The sequence below is a fragment of the Ustilago hordei genome (genome assembly GCF_900519145.1).
Source record: "Ustilago hordei strain Uho2 genome assembly, contig: UHO2_contig_01, whole genome shotgun sequence".
In the NCBI taxonomy this organism is placed as follows: Eukaryota; Fungi; Basidiomycota; class Ustilaginomycetes; order Ustilaginales; family Ustilaginaceae; genus Ustilago; species Ustilago hordei.
Window position 1 is genome coordinate 2,041,081 of NW_024545270.1, and position 17,895 is coordinate 2,058,975.

General features: G+C 51.9%; 3 protein-coding genes across 3 annotated transcripts; 1 reads left to right on the forward strand and 2 right to left on the reverse strand.

The window, feature by feature from the left end:
* Positions 1-274: 274 nt before the first annotated feature.
* UHO2_00547 (uncharacterized protein) lies at positions 275-2,017 on the forward strand (the record flags this gene model as incomplete). Its single annotated transcript, XM_041557167.1, has 1 exon — positions 275-2,017. One exon carries the CDS (start codon positions 275-277, stop codon positions 2,015-2,017), a length of 1,743 nt encoding a protein of 580 aa, XP_041413101.1.
* Positions 2,018-2,370: 353 nt separating this feature from the next.
* UHO2_00548 (uncharacterized protein) lies at positions 2,371-4,563 on the reverse strand (the record flags this gene model as incomplete). The annotated part of the gene is made up of 1 exon (XM_041557168.1): positions 2,371-4,563. One exon carries the CDS (start codon positions 4,561-4,563, stop codon positions 2,371-2,373), a length of 2,193 nt encoding a protein of 730 aa, XP_041413102.1.
* Positions 4,564-12,351: 7,788 nt separating this feature from the next.
* Positions 12,352-17,379, reverse strand: UHO2_00549 (related to nuclear pore complex protein Nup160; the record flags this gene model as incomplete). The annotated part of the gene is made up of 1 exon (XM_041557169.1): positions 12,352-17,379. The coding sequence occupies one exon, from the start codon at positions 17,377-17,379 to the stop codon at positions 12,352-12,354; it is 5,028 nt and encodes a 1,675-aa protein (XP_041413103.1).
* Positions 17,380-17,895: the final 516 nt, after the last annotated feature.

Sequence of the window (17,895 nt, forward strand, 5' to 3'; positions counted from 1 at the left end):
AGATTCAATGTCTTTGTTCATCAACTCATATCGTTGTTGAACGCATACCACCACCTCACCAACAGCACTTTCACCACCTCACCAACAGCACTTCCACCACATCACTTTCAGCATTTCTCTCTTATATATTCTCCCACTCACCAGCCCACACTCGCACTCTCTCGATTAAAAGCTCGATCCTTCCACTCTGGTTCCACATCTACGCTTGCCCGAGTCTGATTCGAGTCGATCGACCTTTGAGAAGCAACGACACTCTGCTTCCGTATCCAACGTCATGTCCGTCGCGACCCGTAGACCATCTTTGACACCTTCTTCGCCAGCTTCTCATCGTGGATCTCGGGTCGACCTCTCCATCAACACTTCCACCACTCACGCTCCCCCTGCACCTGACTCGTACACAGCCTCCTCTCACGCCAAGTTCGCCGTTGGACAGCTTCTCAGCAACCTCTCGCACCCAAAAAAATCCCACTCACGCATGTCTTCGCCAAAAAACTCTCACTCGCCTGTCGGCAGTGAGCCACAAGGGCTTAAGCGCAAGTATGACTCCGACACAGACGCCTCAACTACATTCAAGGTTGCTTCCGCAACTGAGGTCCAGTTGCCTAGCGACCCATTGCGACGAGCAAGCATCATCAATCTTGCTACCGCTGCGGCAGCTGCTGTCTTGCAAAGCCAAGTCGGTCAACGTCACACGTCGACACAAGCAGAACAAGAACAGAAGCGTCAGCGAGTCGAGCAGCTTGGCATGCTCATCGAGCAGGCACGCAAAGCAAGTGTCGGCAGCTTGAGTCAGGACATCACACGACATGTAGAGAGCGCATCCCAAAATGTAGCCATCGCTACCGCTCTTGCAAGCCACCTCGGTCTCACCCCACAATCATCTGCTGCTTCCAGTCCCGCTCCTGGTACGCCGGTGCCAACATCTCCAACCAAGGCGCCTACTTCCGCCAGTACTTCATTGGCGGTATCTGTAATGCCAGCAACGCCAAAGAGCCCTCTCTCCTCAGAGCCTATCACAGCTGGCCAGGAGGCTGAATCAGAAACAGCCCAACCTACGGAGGACGTCCAGGGAATCAAAGTCTCAAGCAGCCCTCAGCAACTGCCAGCACCCCTGTCGCCTGTTAGCACGCCCGCCATCACAGTCAACGATGCTGAAGCTAAGGACTCTGCCTCATCCAGCAGATTGCCCGCCGGGCACATGCAGACTTTGGCCTCAAGCGAAGGCTTCCTTGATGAGGCCAAAGAGGTCGCTCACACATACAGCCGCTTCTACCGCTTCGAGAAAGAATGGGCGCAGAAGGCGCTCGAGTTGGAGCGTCGACGCAGCTCTGTCCGTATCGACCCATTGTTCAACCCAAACCCCAGACTCGCTCCGCTGTCAGCAGACGCAAGCGATGACCAGGCAACAGGAGCGACTTCTCCCAAGCAGCATTCAGCACCTGAGTCTCGCGTCATGTCCAGAGGTGCCTCGCCATTTGGCGACGCGTCGGCTGGTCCATCATCGAGAACCCCGCAGAGCATTCCAAGTGGATCGTTCTCATCATCGCATCGAGCTTCCTCGAACGGTCTTGCCAGCGTGCTCTCGAACTTTGCTGAGCTGATCGAACATCGTCAGCGTTCGTGCTCCGGTTTGGAAGCCCTCGCTAAGCAGGCAAAAGAATTGCCTGTCAAGCGCCTGAGTCAACCCAACCCGCAGTTCCGAATCGCTTTTGGCGAGTTTTCGTGGTCAAAAAACTTAGCAGGGACAAGCAGCATGGGTCCTGCAGCAAGAGGCCACTCTACCTCGCACATGATCAGTGAAGGCGATGACGACGGCTCAGATGTCTCTTCTCCTGACACGTACGAGGATTCGGTCGACAGCGATGCAGTAGCCTCAGCAGGGCCAAAACCGCGAACGCCGTCCAAACCATCGCTACTGCAAGTCTTGTCCGAGAGGAAGATCAAGGAAGAGGCAGATTCTGACGGTGAAGCGCCTGCAACACCACGATCCACTATGAGCATCGCTAGCATGCTCTGATCCTTTCCTCGCCTCCTACGTTTTCCTCAATGACTGGGACATCAGCCTTGACCATACCCCAGATCTTCACCTTTCCCTTGTTGCTTTCCGAACCCGATCTCCTTGGCAACTCACTTAGATCTTTATCGTTTGTACTTGTACCACACTGTTTTGTTATTTTTACCAACCTGCCCTAAATGCACGAGATGGGCAACTCTGTTCTTTTATTCTAATCCCGCGTCTGATGCCTGTTTGCTTGCTCGAGTACATAGCCGGTCCGTGTATTTGAATCGGCCGAGACACAAGCGCGATGATTTCTAATCGAGATGCAAGAAGAACATCAAAGAAACGATACTACAGTCCATACTTTGTATCTACAATCTTGTCTTGTGCTGCACTGTAGCAGCAGGACTAGGCCTCAAGAAGCCGTCAAAGTACTTTTCGATCGCCTGGAATCCAGTCTGACCGTGGTCGAGTGGTGTGATAGCACCAACGTATCCGTCCGGCCTGACAATGACCACACCTCCATTTGGCAACCCCCACTTCTCGTGCAGAGCACCGACGAATCTTTTGTCAAGAGTGACCTTGAATGCACCATCACCTGCCTCGATGTCGTCGCAGTAAAGCATGCTTTTGAGTGCACCGAGGTGCTGAATCTGCTCAATCTCGATATCGAATCGCTGCGACTTGACGATGAGCAAGAGGTGGAAGAAGGGATTTGCTTCCGATGCGAATCCATCAGCCAAGCCGGTGTTGAGCGAGTCGGGGAGCTGATGGTAAGCGCGGTGCTCGAGAAGCATTGCTCGTTGGTTAGCACGGAAACGATTAACGAAAGAGTGGGGGGAAGCAAGGTACTTGGCGAAAGCCTCGAGGTGACGCATGTTCTTGTCTAGGTCTCCGGCACAGACGTAGAGTCTGAACCCACCCGGCGCTGTGAACTGGATCTCGTGGACCATTCGGACAGGCTGAGAGTTGGACCAGCGTGTTGCCCATGCAGGCTGGAGTCTGCGACCAGGTTCTAGCTTGTTGGTGATCTTGGCGACCCCAAGCTTGCTTGGATCGCAGTGGTTGAGGACATTGTCGGCGTAGAGAACACCTGCACCAGTGGTGAAAGCGGCGTTGCGACGCTGAATGTTGATAAAGTGCTCACGTTTCTCAGCGTCGGACATGGTGGCGACCTCGGGGGTATTCTTGGGAACCTCACCAGAGAAAAGAGCCGAGTACTCCGAGTCAAAGTCGATGAGCTGCTTGCCCGTTGCGTGACGCTCGTCGTGGTAGGTGCCGAGCAAGGTGTCGGGGTCAGCAAGACCTTTCTCGACCAAGTTGATCCTCCATGCCAATGCCTGAGAGTCGATGATGGCCGTGTTCATACCCTGACCAGCCTTAGGCGAGTGAGTGTGACAAGCATCACCAGCAAGCAACACGCGGTGACCGGGGAAGTTGACACCGCTGGCAGTCTTTCCCGCTGGAAGCGAGTATCTCGAGATCAATCGCTGACCGATGGGGTAGCATGTGAACCACTCGACACCCTTGAATTTAAAGTGGTAAGGGTAAGCGATCTCCTTGATAGCTTTCATGACCATCTCGGCAGTGACCTTGTCACGGGCATCGAGCGCCGACTGCTTGCTCTTCTCGCCGCCAAGACGGTTGACCTGAGTGTAGCATCGAATGATGGGCTCTCCCTTCTCGTTGTTCTCTCGCGGGAAGATATAGAGTGCACCGTGATTTTTGGAGTGGATAGCGGCGATCTTGCGGACATCGGGGAAGTTGGTCTCGACAACGCAGTCAAGGGCAGCCCAGAGGGTGTCGACCCAATCACCATTGAATGTGAACTCGTGTCGGTCCTCAAGGGTCTTTCGCAAGCGTGATCGACCACCGTCACAGGCGACAAGGTATTTTGTGCGAATCGTCTTTGTCTCGCCGGTAGGCTTGATGATGCTGATGGGTGCACCACCTTCGTTGGTTGACTCGAGGACGGGCTTCATCTTCTCCAGAGTGACAGTGACGGGGTAATTGGGGTCGTCCGTCATCTCGAAGTTCTGATAGGCCCATGGACGGGTAACACGCTGACCGTGGCGCTCCATGTCCCTCAAGAAACCGCCTTCGATCAAACCCTGCTGCAAGCCGAGTGTGCAGTTGTCCTGAATCTCCATGTCTGTCGGGAAGGACTGGACACGTCGAGTGCGCTCGATACCACGCTGGCCATCGGAGCGGGGATCCCAGAAGGTACGCTCGTACGATGGAGCACTGCGGTCAAAGAATTCAGAACCAAGAGGCTCCATGTTGCGAAGAACCTCGATGGTGCGTGGCTGGATACCGTCGGCACGGCCAGCGGTGGTAGGCTCGGATCGCTCGTCAATGACAAGCACATCAAAGCCGCCGAAACGAGCAAGTGATGTAGCAAGCATAAGACCAGCAGGACCAGCACCTACGATTGTGACATCCCATGAAGTGCGGTCAATGTGTGTAAGTGGGTCGGGGTAGTTGTGCGTGCCGTGGGCATGGTGACCTCCTGCCTTGGCCTCTTCGACGGCCTGCCCTGGCGCCGAGAATGCTTGAGTCGGCATTGTGTGTGTGTGTGTGTGTGTGTGTGTTATATAAATATGTGACTAGCTGGCAAGAGCTTCTTTGGAAGATGACGTGAGTCCAAGGATACGGATCGCCAGGACTCGATGCGAAAGATAACCGAAAGGAGACAGCGTCCACCAACTTTAACGCAGAGCGAGATGAAATCAACGGTCGACTTGATGTGGGGTTCGGAATGAAGTTTTCGGCTGAAGGAGGAGAAGCTATGGTGGCCGGGTAGGGAAGGAATTTATTGCAGCAACACGTTGATCTTTATAGCGAACATGGACTTGCGTGGTCATTCAAGGTTCAGGTGTTGGCATGTGTGAGCTTTCTGGACATCACGGCAAGCTCTGGTGGGGGTGTAACTTGCTAAGCTTGATTCCCTCCATCGATGCACGGGATGCAGCCGGTCAATTTAGGCAGCAGTAGCAGAAAGCGGCGGCGGCAAAAGTGCGCACTTTCTCCACAACCTTTTTCTTTTTTTTTTTTTTCTTTTTTTTTTTTTTTTTTTAGAACACGGATTTGACGGCGACCGCAGACACAATATTCAACGTGTTCCTAGCCCTCTTGAAATCTTGATTTCCAAAATTGAATACTGGCGATCAGGGCTGCAAAGGCTTCCCGTCTTTTCCGAAAGCCATCTGCTGCCTCGTTCTGTTTCTACCTGCGTTTGACATTTTGCTTCTTCAAAATGGACCGTGTCCAGGACCCACCAAGTAGTTGTCCACTTGGAGATGGAACAAACATGACAGACATAATACAATGTAAAGATGTTTGGTCCCAATAACTGGCAATCAGGGAGAGTCCGTGTATGATGTCACTACTGTTTTAGGACAGAAATGTCATGGGCCTGAATGCTCAAGAAGCAGGAGGGTCACTGGTTCATATGGAAGGAGCACAGGTATCAGAGATCTAGTCAATACCAGTAGAGAGCATGGTCATAGTGCAGTCTCCATGGAGACCATGGACTCCTACAGACTCACATGCAAAGGAGCACCAAGCCCATATGTGAGGAGGGCCAGGCACAGCCACGAAGAGGACCAAGCTCAAGGAGCCTGCAGACAGTTACCACTCAGGGGCTTGAGAGACAAGAGTCAAAGGAACCATCACCAGTCAAAGGAGAAGGAGCAGTGTATAGGGAACTGGCAAGCAGGTCCTGAGGAGGAGGAGCAGTGTCGAAGGAGTCAACACAGCTCAAGAGGCACAGGGGTGCCAAGCAAGCAGGATAGCAAGGAGGAGGAGCAGTGCTAGAGGGGCCCCTGTACAGTACTCGATGAAGAAGGTACTCTCTGGAGAGAAAGCAGGAGCAGCATCGCTGGCAATGCTGTGAAGAGGTATATAACCATACTTTCTCATCATCAAAGGTCAAGTGGATCCTCATCCACTCTACACACATCATAACTAGTTATCACTTCAGCATAAGTATATATTAGTTTCAGTCAGCATAGTAGCAATCTATCAAGGTTGCTCCTCATTGTAGTGCATGTGTTGTATCACCACTACCTGATGTCTGAAGGCAGTTCATAGCAAACCAGCAGTCTGGATATAGATAGAACTGAAGGCAGTAGTCCACTGTGGTCTGGGGATCACTTCAAGCATCAAGTCAACACACTGGACACTTGTGTTGATGCCACCAACCTTATCACCAACACCATCAACCTCATCATCATCAACACTCACACCAGACCTTGGTGTCATCATAACCTACACATTGATATTTATCGTGCTGAGCTACCCCTGAACGGAGTGTCCACAGAGGTCAGCCGAAACCTATGATAGTATATACAATGAATGCCACCCACTGTCATCATGCAACTTGATAGTCACTGAGCAACTAACTCATCAAGACCAATACTGAGACAATAGCTGTCACACAGTTTGATAGTCACCGAGTACCTCGACAGACTGACCTGGGTTTCAGGCGCGAGACCCCTGACAAGAAACATATATACTCAATTGACTTAAGGAATGTGGGGAGAGCCTAGTGCTCTCAGCTTGATATACAGCTCACACATAAACTGTCCCATGATGTTACATGTCACCATACATCACTCTAATGCTCAATAGCCATAAGTTGTATTGCCACACTGTCTGATATTGTCTGAAAGCCCTGCTTCTTCTCTCCAAGACTGTGTAATTGATATTGACATAGACTGAAAAAATTGTGCTATGAAGAAGAGCCAAGATTTTTTTTATTGTGGGACAGTTTATGGAGTGCTCCTCAAAAACACCTTAGTACTTTGTATTCCCTCCTTTGGCCTTCAGAACCACCTTGATGCAGTCTGGCATACTCTCTATTAGTGTCCTACATGTCTCTGGAGTGATTGCTGTCCATTCAGCTTTGCATCTCTTGAGCAGTTCATCCCTGGACTTCACAATTGTACTATACCATGAAAGTTGCATTTTGAGATGGTGCCAGAGGTGTTCAATCAGGTTTAAGTCTGGTGACTGCACTGGCCATTGCATAACCTTAATGCTATTGCTTGTCAACCACATTGTTGTCTTCTTTGACATGTGTTTTGGGTCATTGTCTTGCTGAAATGTGATGTCAGTGTATGCATGCTGAAGCCGCAAATCTGAGATTGTTTTCACAAGCTTTTTGTCATGGGACCAGAGGCGCAGGTAGCCCGAAGACGGAAGTCATATGAAGGAGTGCAGAAATCACAGGATCAGGCCAAATGAGAGCTTAAGGAAGAATTTGCTGAGATCAGTAGTAGAAACATTCCTATGGCATAACTTGGTAGGATCTGTAGGAATGAGGTGTCATGGGCCTGGATGCTCAAGAAGCAGGAGGGTCACTGGTTCATATGGAGGGAGCACAGGTATTGAAGATCTAGTCGATACCAGCAGAGAGCATGGTCATAGTGCAGTCTCCATGGAGACCATGGACTCCTATGGACTCACATGCAAAGGAGGACACAAGCCACATGCGAGGAGGGCCAGGCACAGCCACGAGGAGGACCAAGCTCAAGGAGCAGGCACAGCCACGAAGAGGACCAAGCTCAGATGGTTACCACTCAGGGGCTCGAGAGACAAGAGTCAAAGGAACTGTCACCGGTCAAAGGAGAAGGAGCAGTGTATAGGACACTAGCAGGCAGGTCCTGAGGAAGAGGAGCAGTGTCGAAGGAGTCGACACCAGGTCATGAGGAGGAGGAGCAGTGTCGAAGGAGTCGACACCACTCAAGAGGCACAGGGGTGCCAAGCAGGAGAGGCCCCTGAGCAGTACTCGATGAAGAAGGTACTCTCTGGAGAGAGAGCAGGAGCAGCATCGCTGGCGATGCTGTGAAGAGGTATATAACCATGCTTTCTCATCATCATAGGACAAGTGGATCCTCATCCACTCTACTCACCATACAACTAGTCAATACTTTAGAAACATAAGTACTCATTAGTTACAGTCAGCATAGCAGCAATCTATCAAGGTTGCTCCTCATCATAGTGTGTGTGTTGTATCACCACTACCTGACATCTGTAGGCGCCCCATAGCAGGTTAGCGGTCCGGATATAGATATAACCGAAGGCAGTAGTCCACTGCGGTCTGGGGATCACTTCAAGCGTCAAAGTCAACACACTGGACACTCGTGTTGACGCCACCAACCTTATCACCAACACCATCAACCTCATTATCATCAACACTCACCAACCTTATCACCAACGTCATCAACCTCATCATCATCAACACTCACACCAGACCTTGGTGTCATCATAACCGAAGCATTGATATTGATCATGCCGAGCTACCCCTGAACGGAGTGTCCACAGAGGTCAGCCGAAACCTATGATAGTATATACAATGAATGCCACCTGCTGTCACTGTGCAACTTGATAGTCACCGATACCAAGACAATAGCTGTCACACAGTTTGATAGTCACCGAGTATCTCGACAGACCGACCTGGGTTTCAGGCGCGAGACCCCTGACATGATGTTGTTACTACAGAGTTTGGTGGGAATCACAATATCATGCTGGGTATGACAGATCTCATGAGAATTGGTCAGAGAGGTGTCAGGGGTCTCGCGCCTGAAACCCAGGTCGGTCTGTCGAGATACTTGGTGACTATCAAACTGTGTGACAGCTATTGTCTTGGTATCGGTGACTATCAAGTTGCACAGTGACAGCAGGTGGCATTCATTGTATATACTATCGTAGGTTTCAGCTGACCTCTGTGGACACTCTGTTCAGGGGTAGCTTGGCATGATCAATATCAATATGAAGGTTATGTTGACACCATGGTCTGGTGTGAGTGTTGATGATGATGAGGTTGATGGTGTTGGTGATAAGGTTGGTGGTGTTGGTGGTAATTTGGTGGCATCAACACAAGTGTCCAGTGTGCTGACTAATGCTTGAAATGATCCCCAGACTGCAGTGGACTACTGCCTTCAGTTCTATCTATATCTGGACCACTGACCTGCTATGGGCTGCCTTCAGACATCAGGTAGTGGTGATACAACACACACACTACAATGAGAGGCAACCTTGATAGATTGCTGCTATGCTGACTGGAACTAATGTATACTTATGCTGAAGTGATAACTAGTTATATGGTGAGTAGAGTGGATGAGGATCCACTTGACCTTTGACGATGAGAAGGTATGGTTATATACCTCTTCACAGCGTCGCCAGTGATGCTGCCCCTGCTCTCTCTCCAGAGAGTACCTTCTTCATTGAGTACTGTACAGGGGGCCCCTCTAGCACCACTCCTGTCCTCCTTGAGCTATCCTGCTTGCTTGGCACCCCTGTGCCTCTTGAGCTGTGTCGACTCCTTCGACACTGCTCCTCCTCCTTGCTATCCTGCTTGCTTGGCACCTATACACTGCTCCTTCTCCTTTGACTGGTGACGGTTCCTTGTCTCTCGAGCCCCTGAGTGGTAACCATCTGTATGCTTCCTTGAGCTTGGTCCTCCTTGTGGCTGTGCCTGGCCCTCCTCGCACATGGGCCTGGTCCTCCTTTGCATGTGAGTCCGTAGGAGTCCATGGTCTCCATGGAGACTGCACTATGACCATGCTCTCTACTGGTATTGACTAGATCTCTGATACCTGTGCTCCTTCCATATGAACCAGTGACCCTCCTGCTTCTTGAGCATTCAGGCCCATGACAAGAGGCACCCCATCACCAATAGGACAAGGGGAGGACACTGCACAGAGGGGGGACACCACCAGATGAAGCAGGGGCCTGGCACGATGATGAAATTGGTGCCAGCAGGTGGGTGTTGACAACAAGGGAGAGATGAGAGGGGGGTGCGAGTTGCCACTCAGATGAAGTGGGACTGACCCCTAACAGAGATGAGACAGCAGGAGAGTCGTCCATCTGCAGGAGGTAAGGGAAGTGGTGCCAATGAGTGGCATCACAGGAATGGATGGGGAGGATAGCAGGAAGGAGGAGGAGGAGCAGTGCCACAGGCAGCACTGCAAGAAAGTATATAACCATGCTTCCCATCATAGTAGAGGAGTGGATCACCATCCACTCTACACCATACACTACTAGTTATAGCTTACACATAAGTATACATTAGTATCCAGTCAGCAAGTTGCAATCTCAATAGATTGCATCCATCATAGCATGTGTGTTGTATCACCACTCACTGAAGTCCAAAGGCAGTTCATAGCAAACCAGAAGTCCAGATAAAGATAGAACCAAAGGCAGTTGTCCACTGCAGTCTGGGGATCACTTCAAGCATACAGTTGACACACTGGACACTCATGTTGGTGCCACCAAACATATCTCTCACACCAGACCTTGGTGTCAGTACCAGTTCATACCAGTTATTGATCATGCTGAGCTACCTCTGGATGGAGTGTCCACAGCAGTCAGTTGAAACCTGCAATAGCAAAACCACTACTTCATTTCTGAGTGAGAAAAGTGATAGAGATGCCTCTACTACATATCTTGCCAAGAATTGTAATACCATAAGCATTGTCACATATCTTGACAGGATTCGTAATAGATGTGACTCTATTACAGATATCAGGTTTTGGGCACATGACCTCTGACACTTGTCATTCAAGATATCAATTTATTGGTCTGAATTCATTGATCCCAGGACCAAGCACATGCCTCCCACCCCTTCCCATGTCATACAGCCCCAGATCATGATGGAGCCACTGCTGAACTTGACCATCAGCCTGACCAGCTTGCTGTTGAAGCCAGCATTCTTAATCCAACAGAACTGCTTACCATCCAGTCCAAAGAAGTTGATCTTTGTCTCATTGGACCATACCACATTCTTCCAAACCTCAACAGTCATGTCCTTGTGCTCATTAGCAAATTTGTGATGGGCTTTGTAATGTCTTGAGTAGCTTTGGTTTTTTCACTAACCTCCATGCTTTGTAATGACAGTAATGAAGTGCTTTTCTTACTGTGGTTGGGCATGCTGTGACTTGGAACATCTCCTGCAGTGCATGACATGCTTTCCTGACCATGGAGGTTGAATTGAGCTTGAAATAGTGGTCCAGGAAGCAAACATGATGAGGCTGGAGTTTTCTTGGCCAGCCCCCCTTTGACTTTGGAACATCAGTGGAGGTGCTTTTGCTGATGTGATTCACCATAGACTTGCTCAGACTGAGTTGCTTGGCAACTGAACAGGTAGATTCCCCATTTTGGAGGTGAAAGATTGCCAATTGGCATTTCTCTGGGGTTGTTTTTGGCATGATGGTATAGATATGATGGTGTCAGACTGGAAGTGCTGCTGGATTGCTCACAGTCATCTGATTGAGCTGAAACTTTCCATGTCACTACTTTTGATGTGTATGAAGGTGCCCACCAAGTTACATTGCAAGTTTCATTGTAGTCAAAAGCCCACAAGGTCAGGAATGGAGTGGTGTCACTATTTGGGTGCATGCTCCATAAACTGTCCCACAATAAAAAAAAAATCAGCTCTTCTTCATAGCACAATTTTCTTAGTCAATGTCAATATCATTTACACAGTCTTGGAGAGAAGAAGCAGGGCTTTCAGACAATATCAGACAGTGTGGCAATACAACTTATGGCTATTGAGCATTAGAGTGATGTATGGTGACATGTAAATTTGTGGGACAGTTTACATGTGAGCTGTATACTCAATTGACTTAAGGAATGTGGGGAGAGCCTAGTGCTCTCAGCTTGATATATATACATTTGTGTGGCAGCTGCCAAAGGTGGGAGTACTCCTACTTAATGATCTACCATGACAACGAGCGGGACTGTGTTGCACCCGATCTCTTGTCAGATCGGTTCTACCAAATCTCTGATTAGATCGACCTGTCCCGATCTCTTCACCATCGGCTTACGTCACCTTTCATCATCATGTTGGATCGATACCTTTGTCAAGACACTCGTTGACAGACTGAACCTAGCACTCAAAGCCTGCAGTTGTCAATCTCTCGTACCTGAGAGTCGCCATCTACGGTAGGCTCGGTTCAGCACACTGGCAACTTGACTGTATGGCTTCGCGCTTCCGGACAAGCCGGAGGTTGGACCCTCTTTCTCTTTGCCTTCACCTTGTATTCCGAGCATGATCCTCGGACAAGTCTCCTGTATTCATCACAATCCCTTCCGGTCAGGAGCTGACAACGTCAATATTTGTTCGGCCAATACACCAGTCCTTGTCACCTGAGGCCTCGGTATCGGATTCCTCGCACATGTCACCTAGAAGAGAGGCTCGACGATTGTCTCGTCACTGTCGACCATCGCGAGCTGAAAACTTGGATTTTTTTATATCTCAGTTAACATTGTCGTATGCTGCTTGACATGCATGCTACTGGATCTGTGCGTTGACTTTCTATGTTTCGGGCTTGCTCTCGAGGTGTTGTCTAATAAGCTCCAAGGCCAGTGCCAGACCTTCCGAATGAGTCGCCTTGCTGCTGTTCACGACGCTTTTCTTGCCTGAAAGCGTCCTGCTCAGCCTGTCGCTTGAGCGTCCTGGATCGGGATGCAAGAGCATCAATGTGCTTCTTACGAGCTTGCTCAAGCTCTGCCTTCGCCTTTCCCGCTTCTTCCCTTCTAGATGCCACGACAGTACCTGTCTTCTCATCCAGGTTGACCAGCAGCGTGTCGATGATATGATTCGAGATATACTGCTCGTTCGCGCGCGTCAATGAGGTTGCTTGCTTGGTAGCATCCTGCAACCATTTGGTTGCCAAGTGAGCAGCCTCGACAATCAGCTCATTGTCGATCCAAAGACGAAGCAGTACAACGCTGTTATCCGTTCGATTAAACCAATCCGTCAACCAGTTTGGCATCGCTGTGTGGTCCAACGACGACGCACGCCCAAGTACTACTCGATAGTATTTGCCGTCCTCTTCCGAGTCGTACATTTCCAAATGGTATCGTATGTATCGCCATGCTCGCTCCGCAGCTCGTCCTTCCCAGCTTGCCGACTTTTCTGATAGTGTCAGGAACATCGCTTCCGGCTCCAATAAATCCTCATCCGCTTCCTCCAACTCAGCGATCTCTGGGTGGTCAACAACCTGCTTCTTGTCGCCGTTGCCGTTAACGGCCTCGTCGGCGGGTTTGATCTTGGTTGCGTAGCTTTTCTTCTTGGCACGCGACAGTGCGACCGCCTTCATGGTGAGTGCAGAGAAGATAGGTGACATGTCGACACCTAGGCTCCATGCCATGTTGAAAGCTGAATCGAAAGAGTCGCTGTTGACAAAGAGGAGGACCGCATCTGAGGGTCGTAACACCGTAGTCGAGTACGCCAGATCCGGATATCGCTTGACCAGTTCAAGTCGCGCCAGGGCAAGTGTATACTCTCGACGTACGTCGTCGACAGAAACCACACGAATCTCGCGCACTCGTTGACTGTAGGCCAAGGACGGGATGTATCTTGTGAGGCTACTTGCTTGCTTTCCTGCTGCAGCGCCAGCACGCTCCGATGAACTCGGGCCGAAGAGCGATTCGGCGCCGTCAACGAGCTGTGCACCTTCAGAATCGGCTGCGTGTGCAAACCAAGCGTTTTCGTGCTTCAGCATGGTCAAAGCGTTGATGGACGCAAGATAGCTCTGCGCCTGTTCCACTGCGACGACCATAAAACGCTCCAGGGGATCGATGCCATTGTAGCCCGCAGGTCCTGATCGATGCAGCTCGCCCAGTCGTTCGGCATGCTGATACATGACCGCACCCGCCGACTTGAGGTCGCCTCGGAACACGTGGTACGAGTAGAGCACCGAGTAGTAGTTGGGCACTGCCAAAGGATCCGAGTTGCGCGCTTTGAAGGATAGAGTCTTCTCCACCTCGCTCTGCAAGCCCGGGAAAGTGAAGTGAAGCAGAGGCTGAATGTGGCCCTCATCGCACATGACACTGACCAGGTGACGCAGGCAATCCTTTCGAACACCTTCGTACGGTGTCGCCATCACAGTAGCGTAAGCAGCCTCAAAGTCATTGAGTGCAAGCTGGCAGCGGAAAATCTTGAACCAGACCTCCTTCGGTCCAGATGTCTTCTGCTTTTCTGCCTCTGCACCGCTCGAGGTTTCTTTGCCGTCCGCATAGGTTCCAATAGCATCGATGCTGGCTTGACAGAAGCGGATCACCTGTTCGATCGCCTCGAAAGGCTCGAAGAAGAGTGCGACGTGGCGGTAATAAGCTGCAATCCGCTCTTCTCCCTCCGTCACAACGACTGCAGAGGGGAGAAGCTCTAAGAGACCGCTGGCAGCACGGCTGCGTGAGTTGTTGGGCAACTCGAGCGCGCTGTCAACTTTCACGAAGGATGCGCTCGCATCCTCTAGCCTCTGCATCTGGACAAGTGCGCGGGCCCGGACATACTCTCCAGCTGCAGTTTCGGGAAAGCTGGAAAGCAGCATCTCAGCAGCCAGCGGATAGCCATGCACTAGCACTGCAAAAGCAATCGAAGTGTGTCGGTCGTTCGAGTACGGCAACAACGGCTTGCTCCCAGAGGGCGATGCTTCGCGAAGGTTCGTGAGACCCAGCGACCAGAGACTTGTGAGCACAGCGAATTTGATCGATAGGCTGAGCGTGTCGTCACCCGCAGATGCGCTGCCGACGCCGAGCAGCTCGTCACGAATGCATCTGTGAAGTAGCGTGGGCGCTGCAAAGTGGTGCGGCTCCCGACTCTTGCGTCCGGCAACTGACATTTGATTGAGCCTAGCAACAATGGAGTCCGTCTCGGCGATGCCATCGGCTTTGCCGGCCACTTGGATGGCTCCATCGGTACGCGCTAGCTGCAAAGCAGCGCTGATGGACTGGAAGATGCTGAGCGCAGCAGCGATTTGCATGCTTTCGTTGCCGACCAAGTCGGCCATTCTATCTTCCGCGGCAAGCGCTGTCAGAAGAAGCATGAAGGAGACGGCGAGACGATGGCGCGACGCCAATGTCTGCACAAGTGCATCTGCCGTCCATGCAGATCCGAGGTCTGTGGATGCTAACGTTGAGGATGAAGACAGAGTGTCGACGTCGCTGGCGACTTCGCTGAGCAGGATAGCAACGTCTGTGAGTGTGCTGTCCAGACTGGCGCCCAGCTCAGAGGCGGTTCGGGCGACAATCTCGACGGCCTCTTCGCCACCAAGCGCCGCGAAGTTGTTGGCCCACACATCGGCGATGGCCTCCTTGACCGAAACAGCGAGAGGCTCAGACAGCAGATTTTGAAGACCGGCTGCGAAAGCCTCCAACTCGGGAGCAGTGAAGCAGCTGGAGAGCTCCGAGGTGGATTCGAGCAAAGTGAGCACTTCGGCCACCGTGGCGGATGTTCGACCGAGCGTAGGTAGGATCTTAGTTGGGTGCGAGTCTGCTGCGTGCATCAGTAGAGTGCGCTCGTCATGTGCTGATTCGGAGCCGATCGAGTGGCCAGATTGACTGTTGGGTGAAAGGAACAGGGTCCGTTGCAATCGCTCCACGATGCTGGCCTCATCTTCATTGACTGGTAGCGCCAAGGTGTCGCGGCTGACGACCAACGGTACGATCGTCCCTCCTCGGAGAGCCCCGGTGTGTACGCCAGAAGCTGGGAGTGACAGGCCGATTGGCCATCGCGCCGATGTCTCGATCTGCTCGGCGAGACCGACAAAGCGCATCCATTCTCGAATGCGTGAAGCATACAGCTTTTCGTACATTGGCCCGCCCGTTCTGGGATCGTTCTCGAGCTGGCATCCGCTTGCGACCACGGAAGCGGCCTCGTCACGAAGACTTGCATACAGGTTGGAAGGCTGACGAGTCGAGGATGACGCCGCCGCCTCTTTGTAGGTCGAGAGCGCGAGTCGCAACGTAGATTCGGAGAAGCGACCGGGCTCAAGAACGCGATCCAGGAAGATTTCGGCAGCATCGATCACCTCTTTTGTCGCTTCCAGCGTCGCCTCGAAGTTTTCCCCATGTAAGGGCCGGTATACACGTTCCGATGAGACGGTCCGCCAGTCATCTTTGGAGAGATCTTCAGCGACGGAACGAACACTCATGGAGCTCTCGTCAGGATTGGCAGCCTCGACGCCAACTTTCGCATACTTGAGCACCGGCCCGGCTCCGGCGTCCCAAAGCGCCCACATCACCCAACCGTCGCCTCGGTCGTCCTGGCCCTGAGGTGTGAAGACAACATCCCGCAGCTCGACGTTACGACCGCGTGCTTCAGCATCGCAGCGTTTTTGCCACACAAGGATCACCTCGCCGAGGCCGGCAGAAGAGCTCTTGACGTCCTCAAGCTCAACTCCATACAGTGCAAAGAAATTACCAGAAGGAGGCGAAGCGGGTATGTAGACCAAAATGTAAAGGGCGTAGCCATCTTTGTCCTCGGAACCAGGTGTGAACACCTTGACGAGAGGTCTCGAGACCGTGCTGAAGTATGCTTGTGTGTCTGACGACTCGGAAGATGTAGTTTGGTCTTCGGCGACGACCAACCGCTTCTCACTAGATGCAACCGACTCCATCTGCAGGGGAAGGTCAATGGTGCGGATGCAAGAGTCGGTTACAAGGTTCCATACTCTGAGTTTGCGATCGCGGCTGGCGGCAAACGCCAAGGCGTTGCCGACCTCACCCGGGTAGACGTCGAGAGAAAGGGCATAGCTTGGTGAAGACTCTGAGTCGGAGATCGCGTTGGATCGTCCAAAGAAGCGGGAGACGCCAGAGAGGAACGAGGTCGGCCGCAATACAGTTTCCTTCCATGCATTGTCGTTGACGTCTCTAGATCCGGAACTGCTACGACTGAGCTTGACGATGGTGCCATCAGCGCAGGTGACAAGAGCGAGGCCAGAGTCGACGACGTAGAGCTGAGCCGCATTGGCAGCGCCTCGAATGGAAGCGGCGAGAACAGAGTCTGAAGATGCGATGTGCTGAATTCGGTACTCTGAGGACCAGCTGGATGCTAGCTTTGTCTCATGGAATAGATCCGGAGCCCTGAAGACGAGGCGGTAGAGGAAGCCTGTGGTAGTGACCGCGATGACGTAAAGGCGGTTGGAGGAGGGATCTGCATACAATCCAAGACCTGGAAGCAGCGGAGCAGGGAAAAGGAAAGAGCGAGCGGGCTCGGACCCTAGCTTCGAATTGAGTGAGGCAGCGAATGATCGAGCCTTGGTGGCGAGCGCTTTAGACGACGAAGAGGCAGCAGCACTCTGGTCCTGTAATGTTGACCATCGTAGCTGAAGCTCTCGACCTCCGGCCACGACGCGCGCGAGAACGAAGCCGCCATCGAAGTGATCAGAGAAAGAGGACGGGAAATATAGACGAGCATCCACGGCGTGGTGATTAGCTACATTGATGGGTTCTGGTTCGTTGTCGACACCTGGATGTTGTGGAGTTGGGACTGCGATGGTCCCTTCGTCATGACTGCGGGATCCTAGCACGGATGCTGGTGCAACCAGCGATGCTGACGCGAGCTTATAAGGGGTGTACGGTAGCGGCATTACGATCAGATTGGGTCAAAGTGGCGTAGCCCTAAAATCCGCTTTGCGCCCGTGGCCGGTGTGTATCTTCCTGGGGTCGATCAGATGAGGCTCGTGACAGCAATCCGCCTGCCCTTATCGACTTTTGCACGGCTGCATGCGTCGGTGAACAATGTGGTGTTGGAGACGCGAGGAAAGGCCTGGCTGCGTTAGGTGTCGGTGTCAGTGTGGTGTGAAGGAGGAACGAAGAGGTATGGTCAACGCGAGACTGAGCGTTTCGAGGAAGGAAGCAAGTTGCTTTTGCAACGCACAGGTGGAGCAAGAACAAACTTGTTCAAGAAGAAACACGAAGATGCACGAAGCAGCGATCTCAAAAAGTCCAGATAAGCGCCGATCACGTGAAGATCGGGTCTTCAGACTGCGAACGTGTGTTGTTGACACTTGTGTATTTGTCGTCCCGAAACAGCAAAGACGGTGTAACATGGAACCGGCGTCGACAAAGTTGGCAGGTCGAGTTACTTCTCCGACAACGCTGCG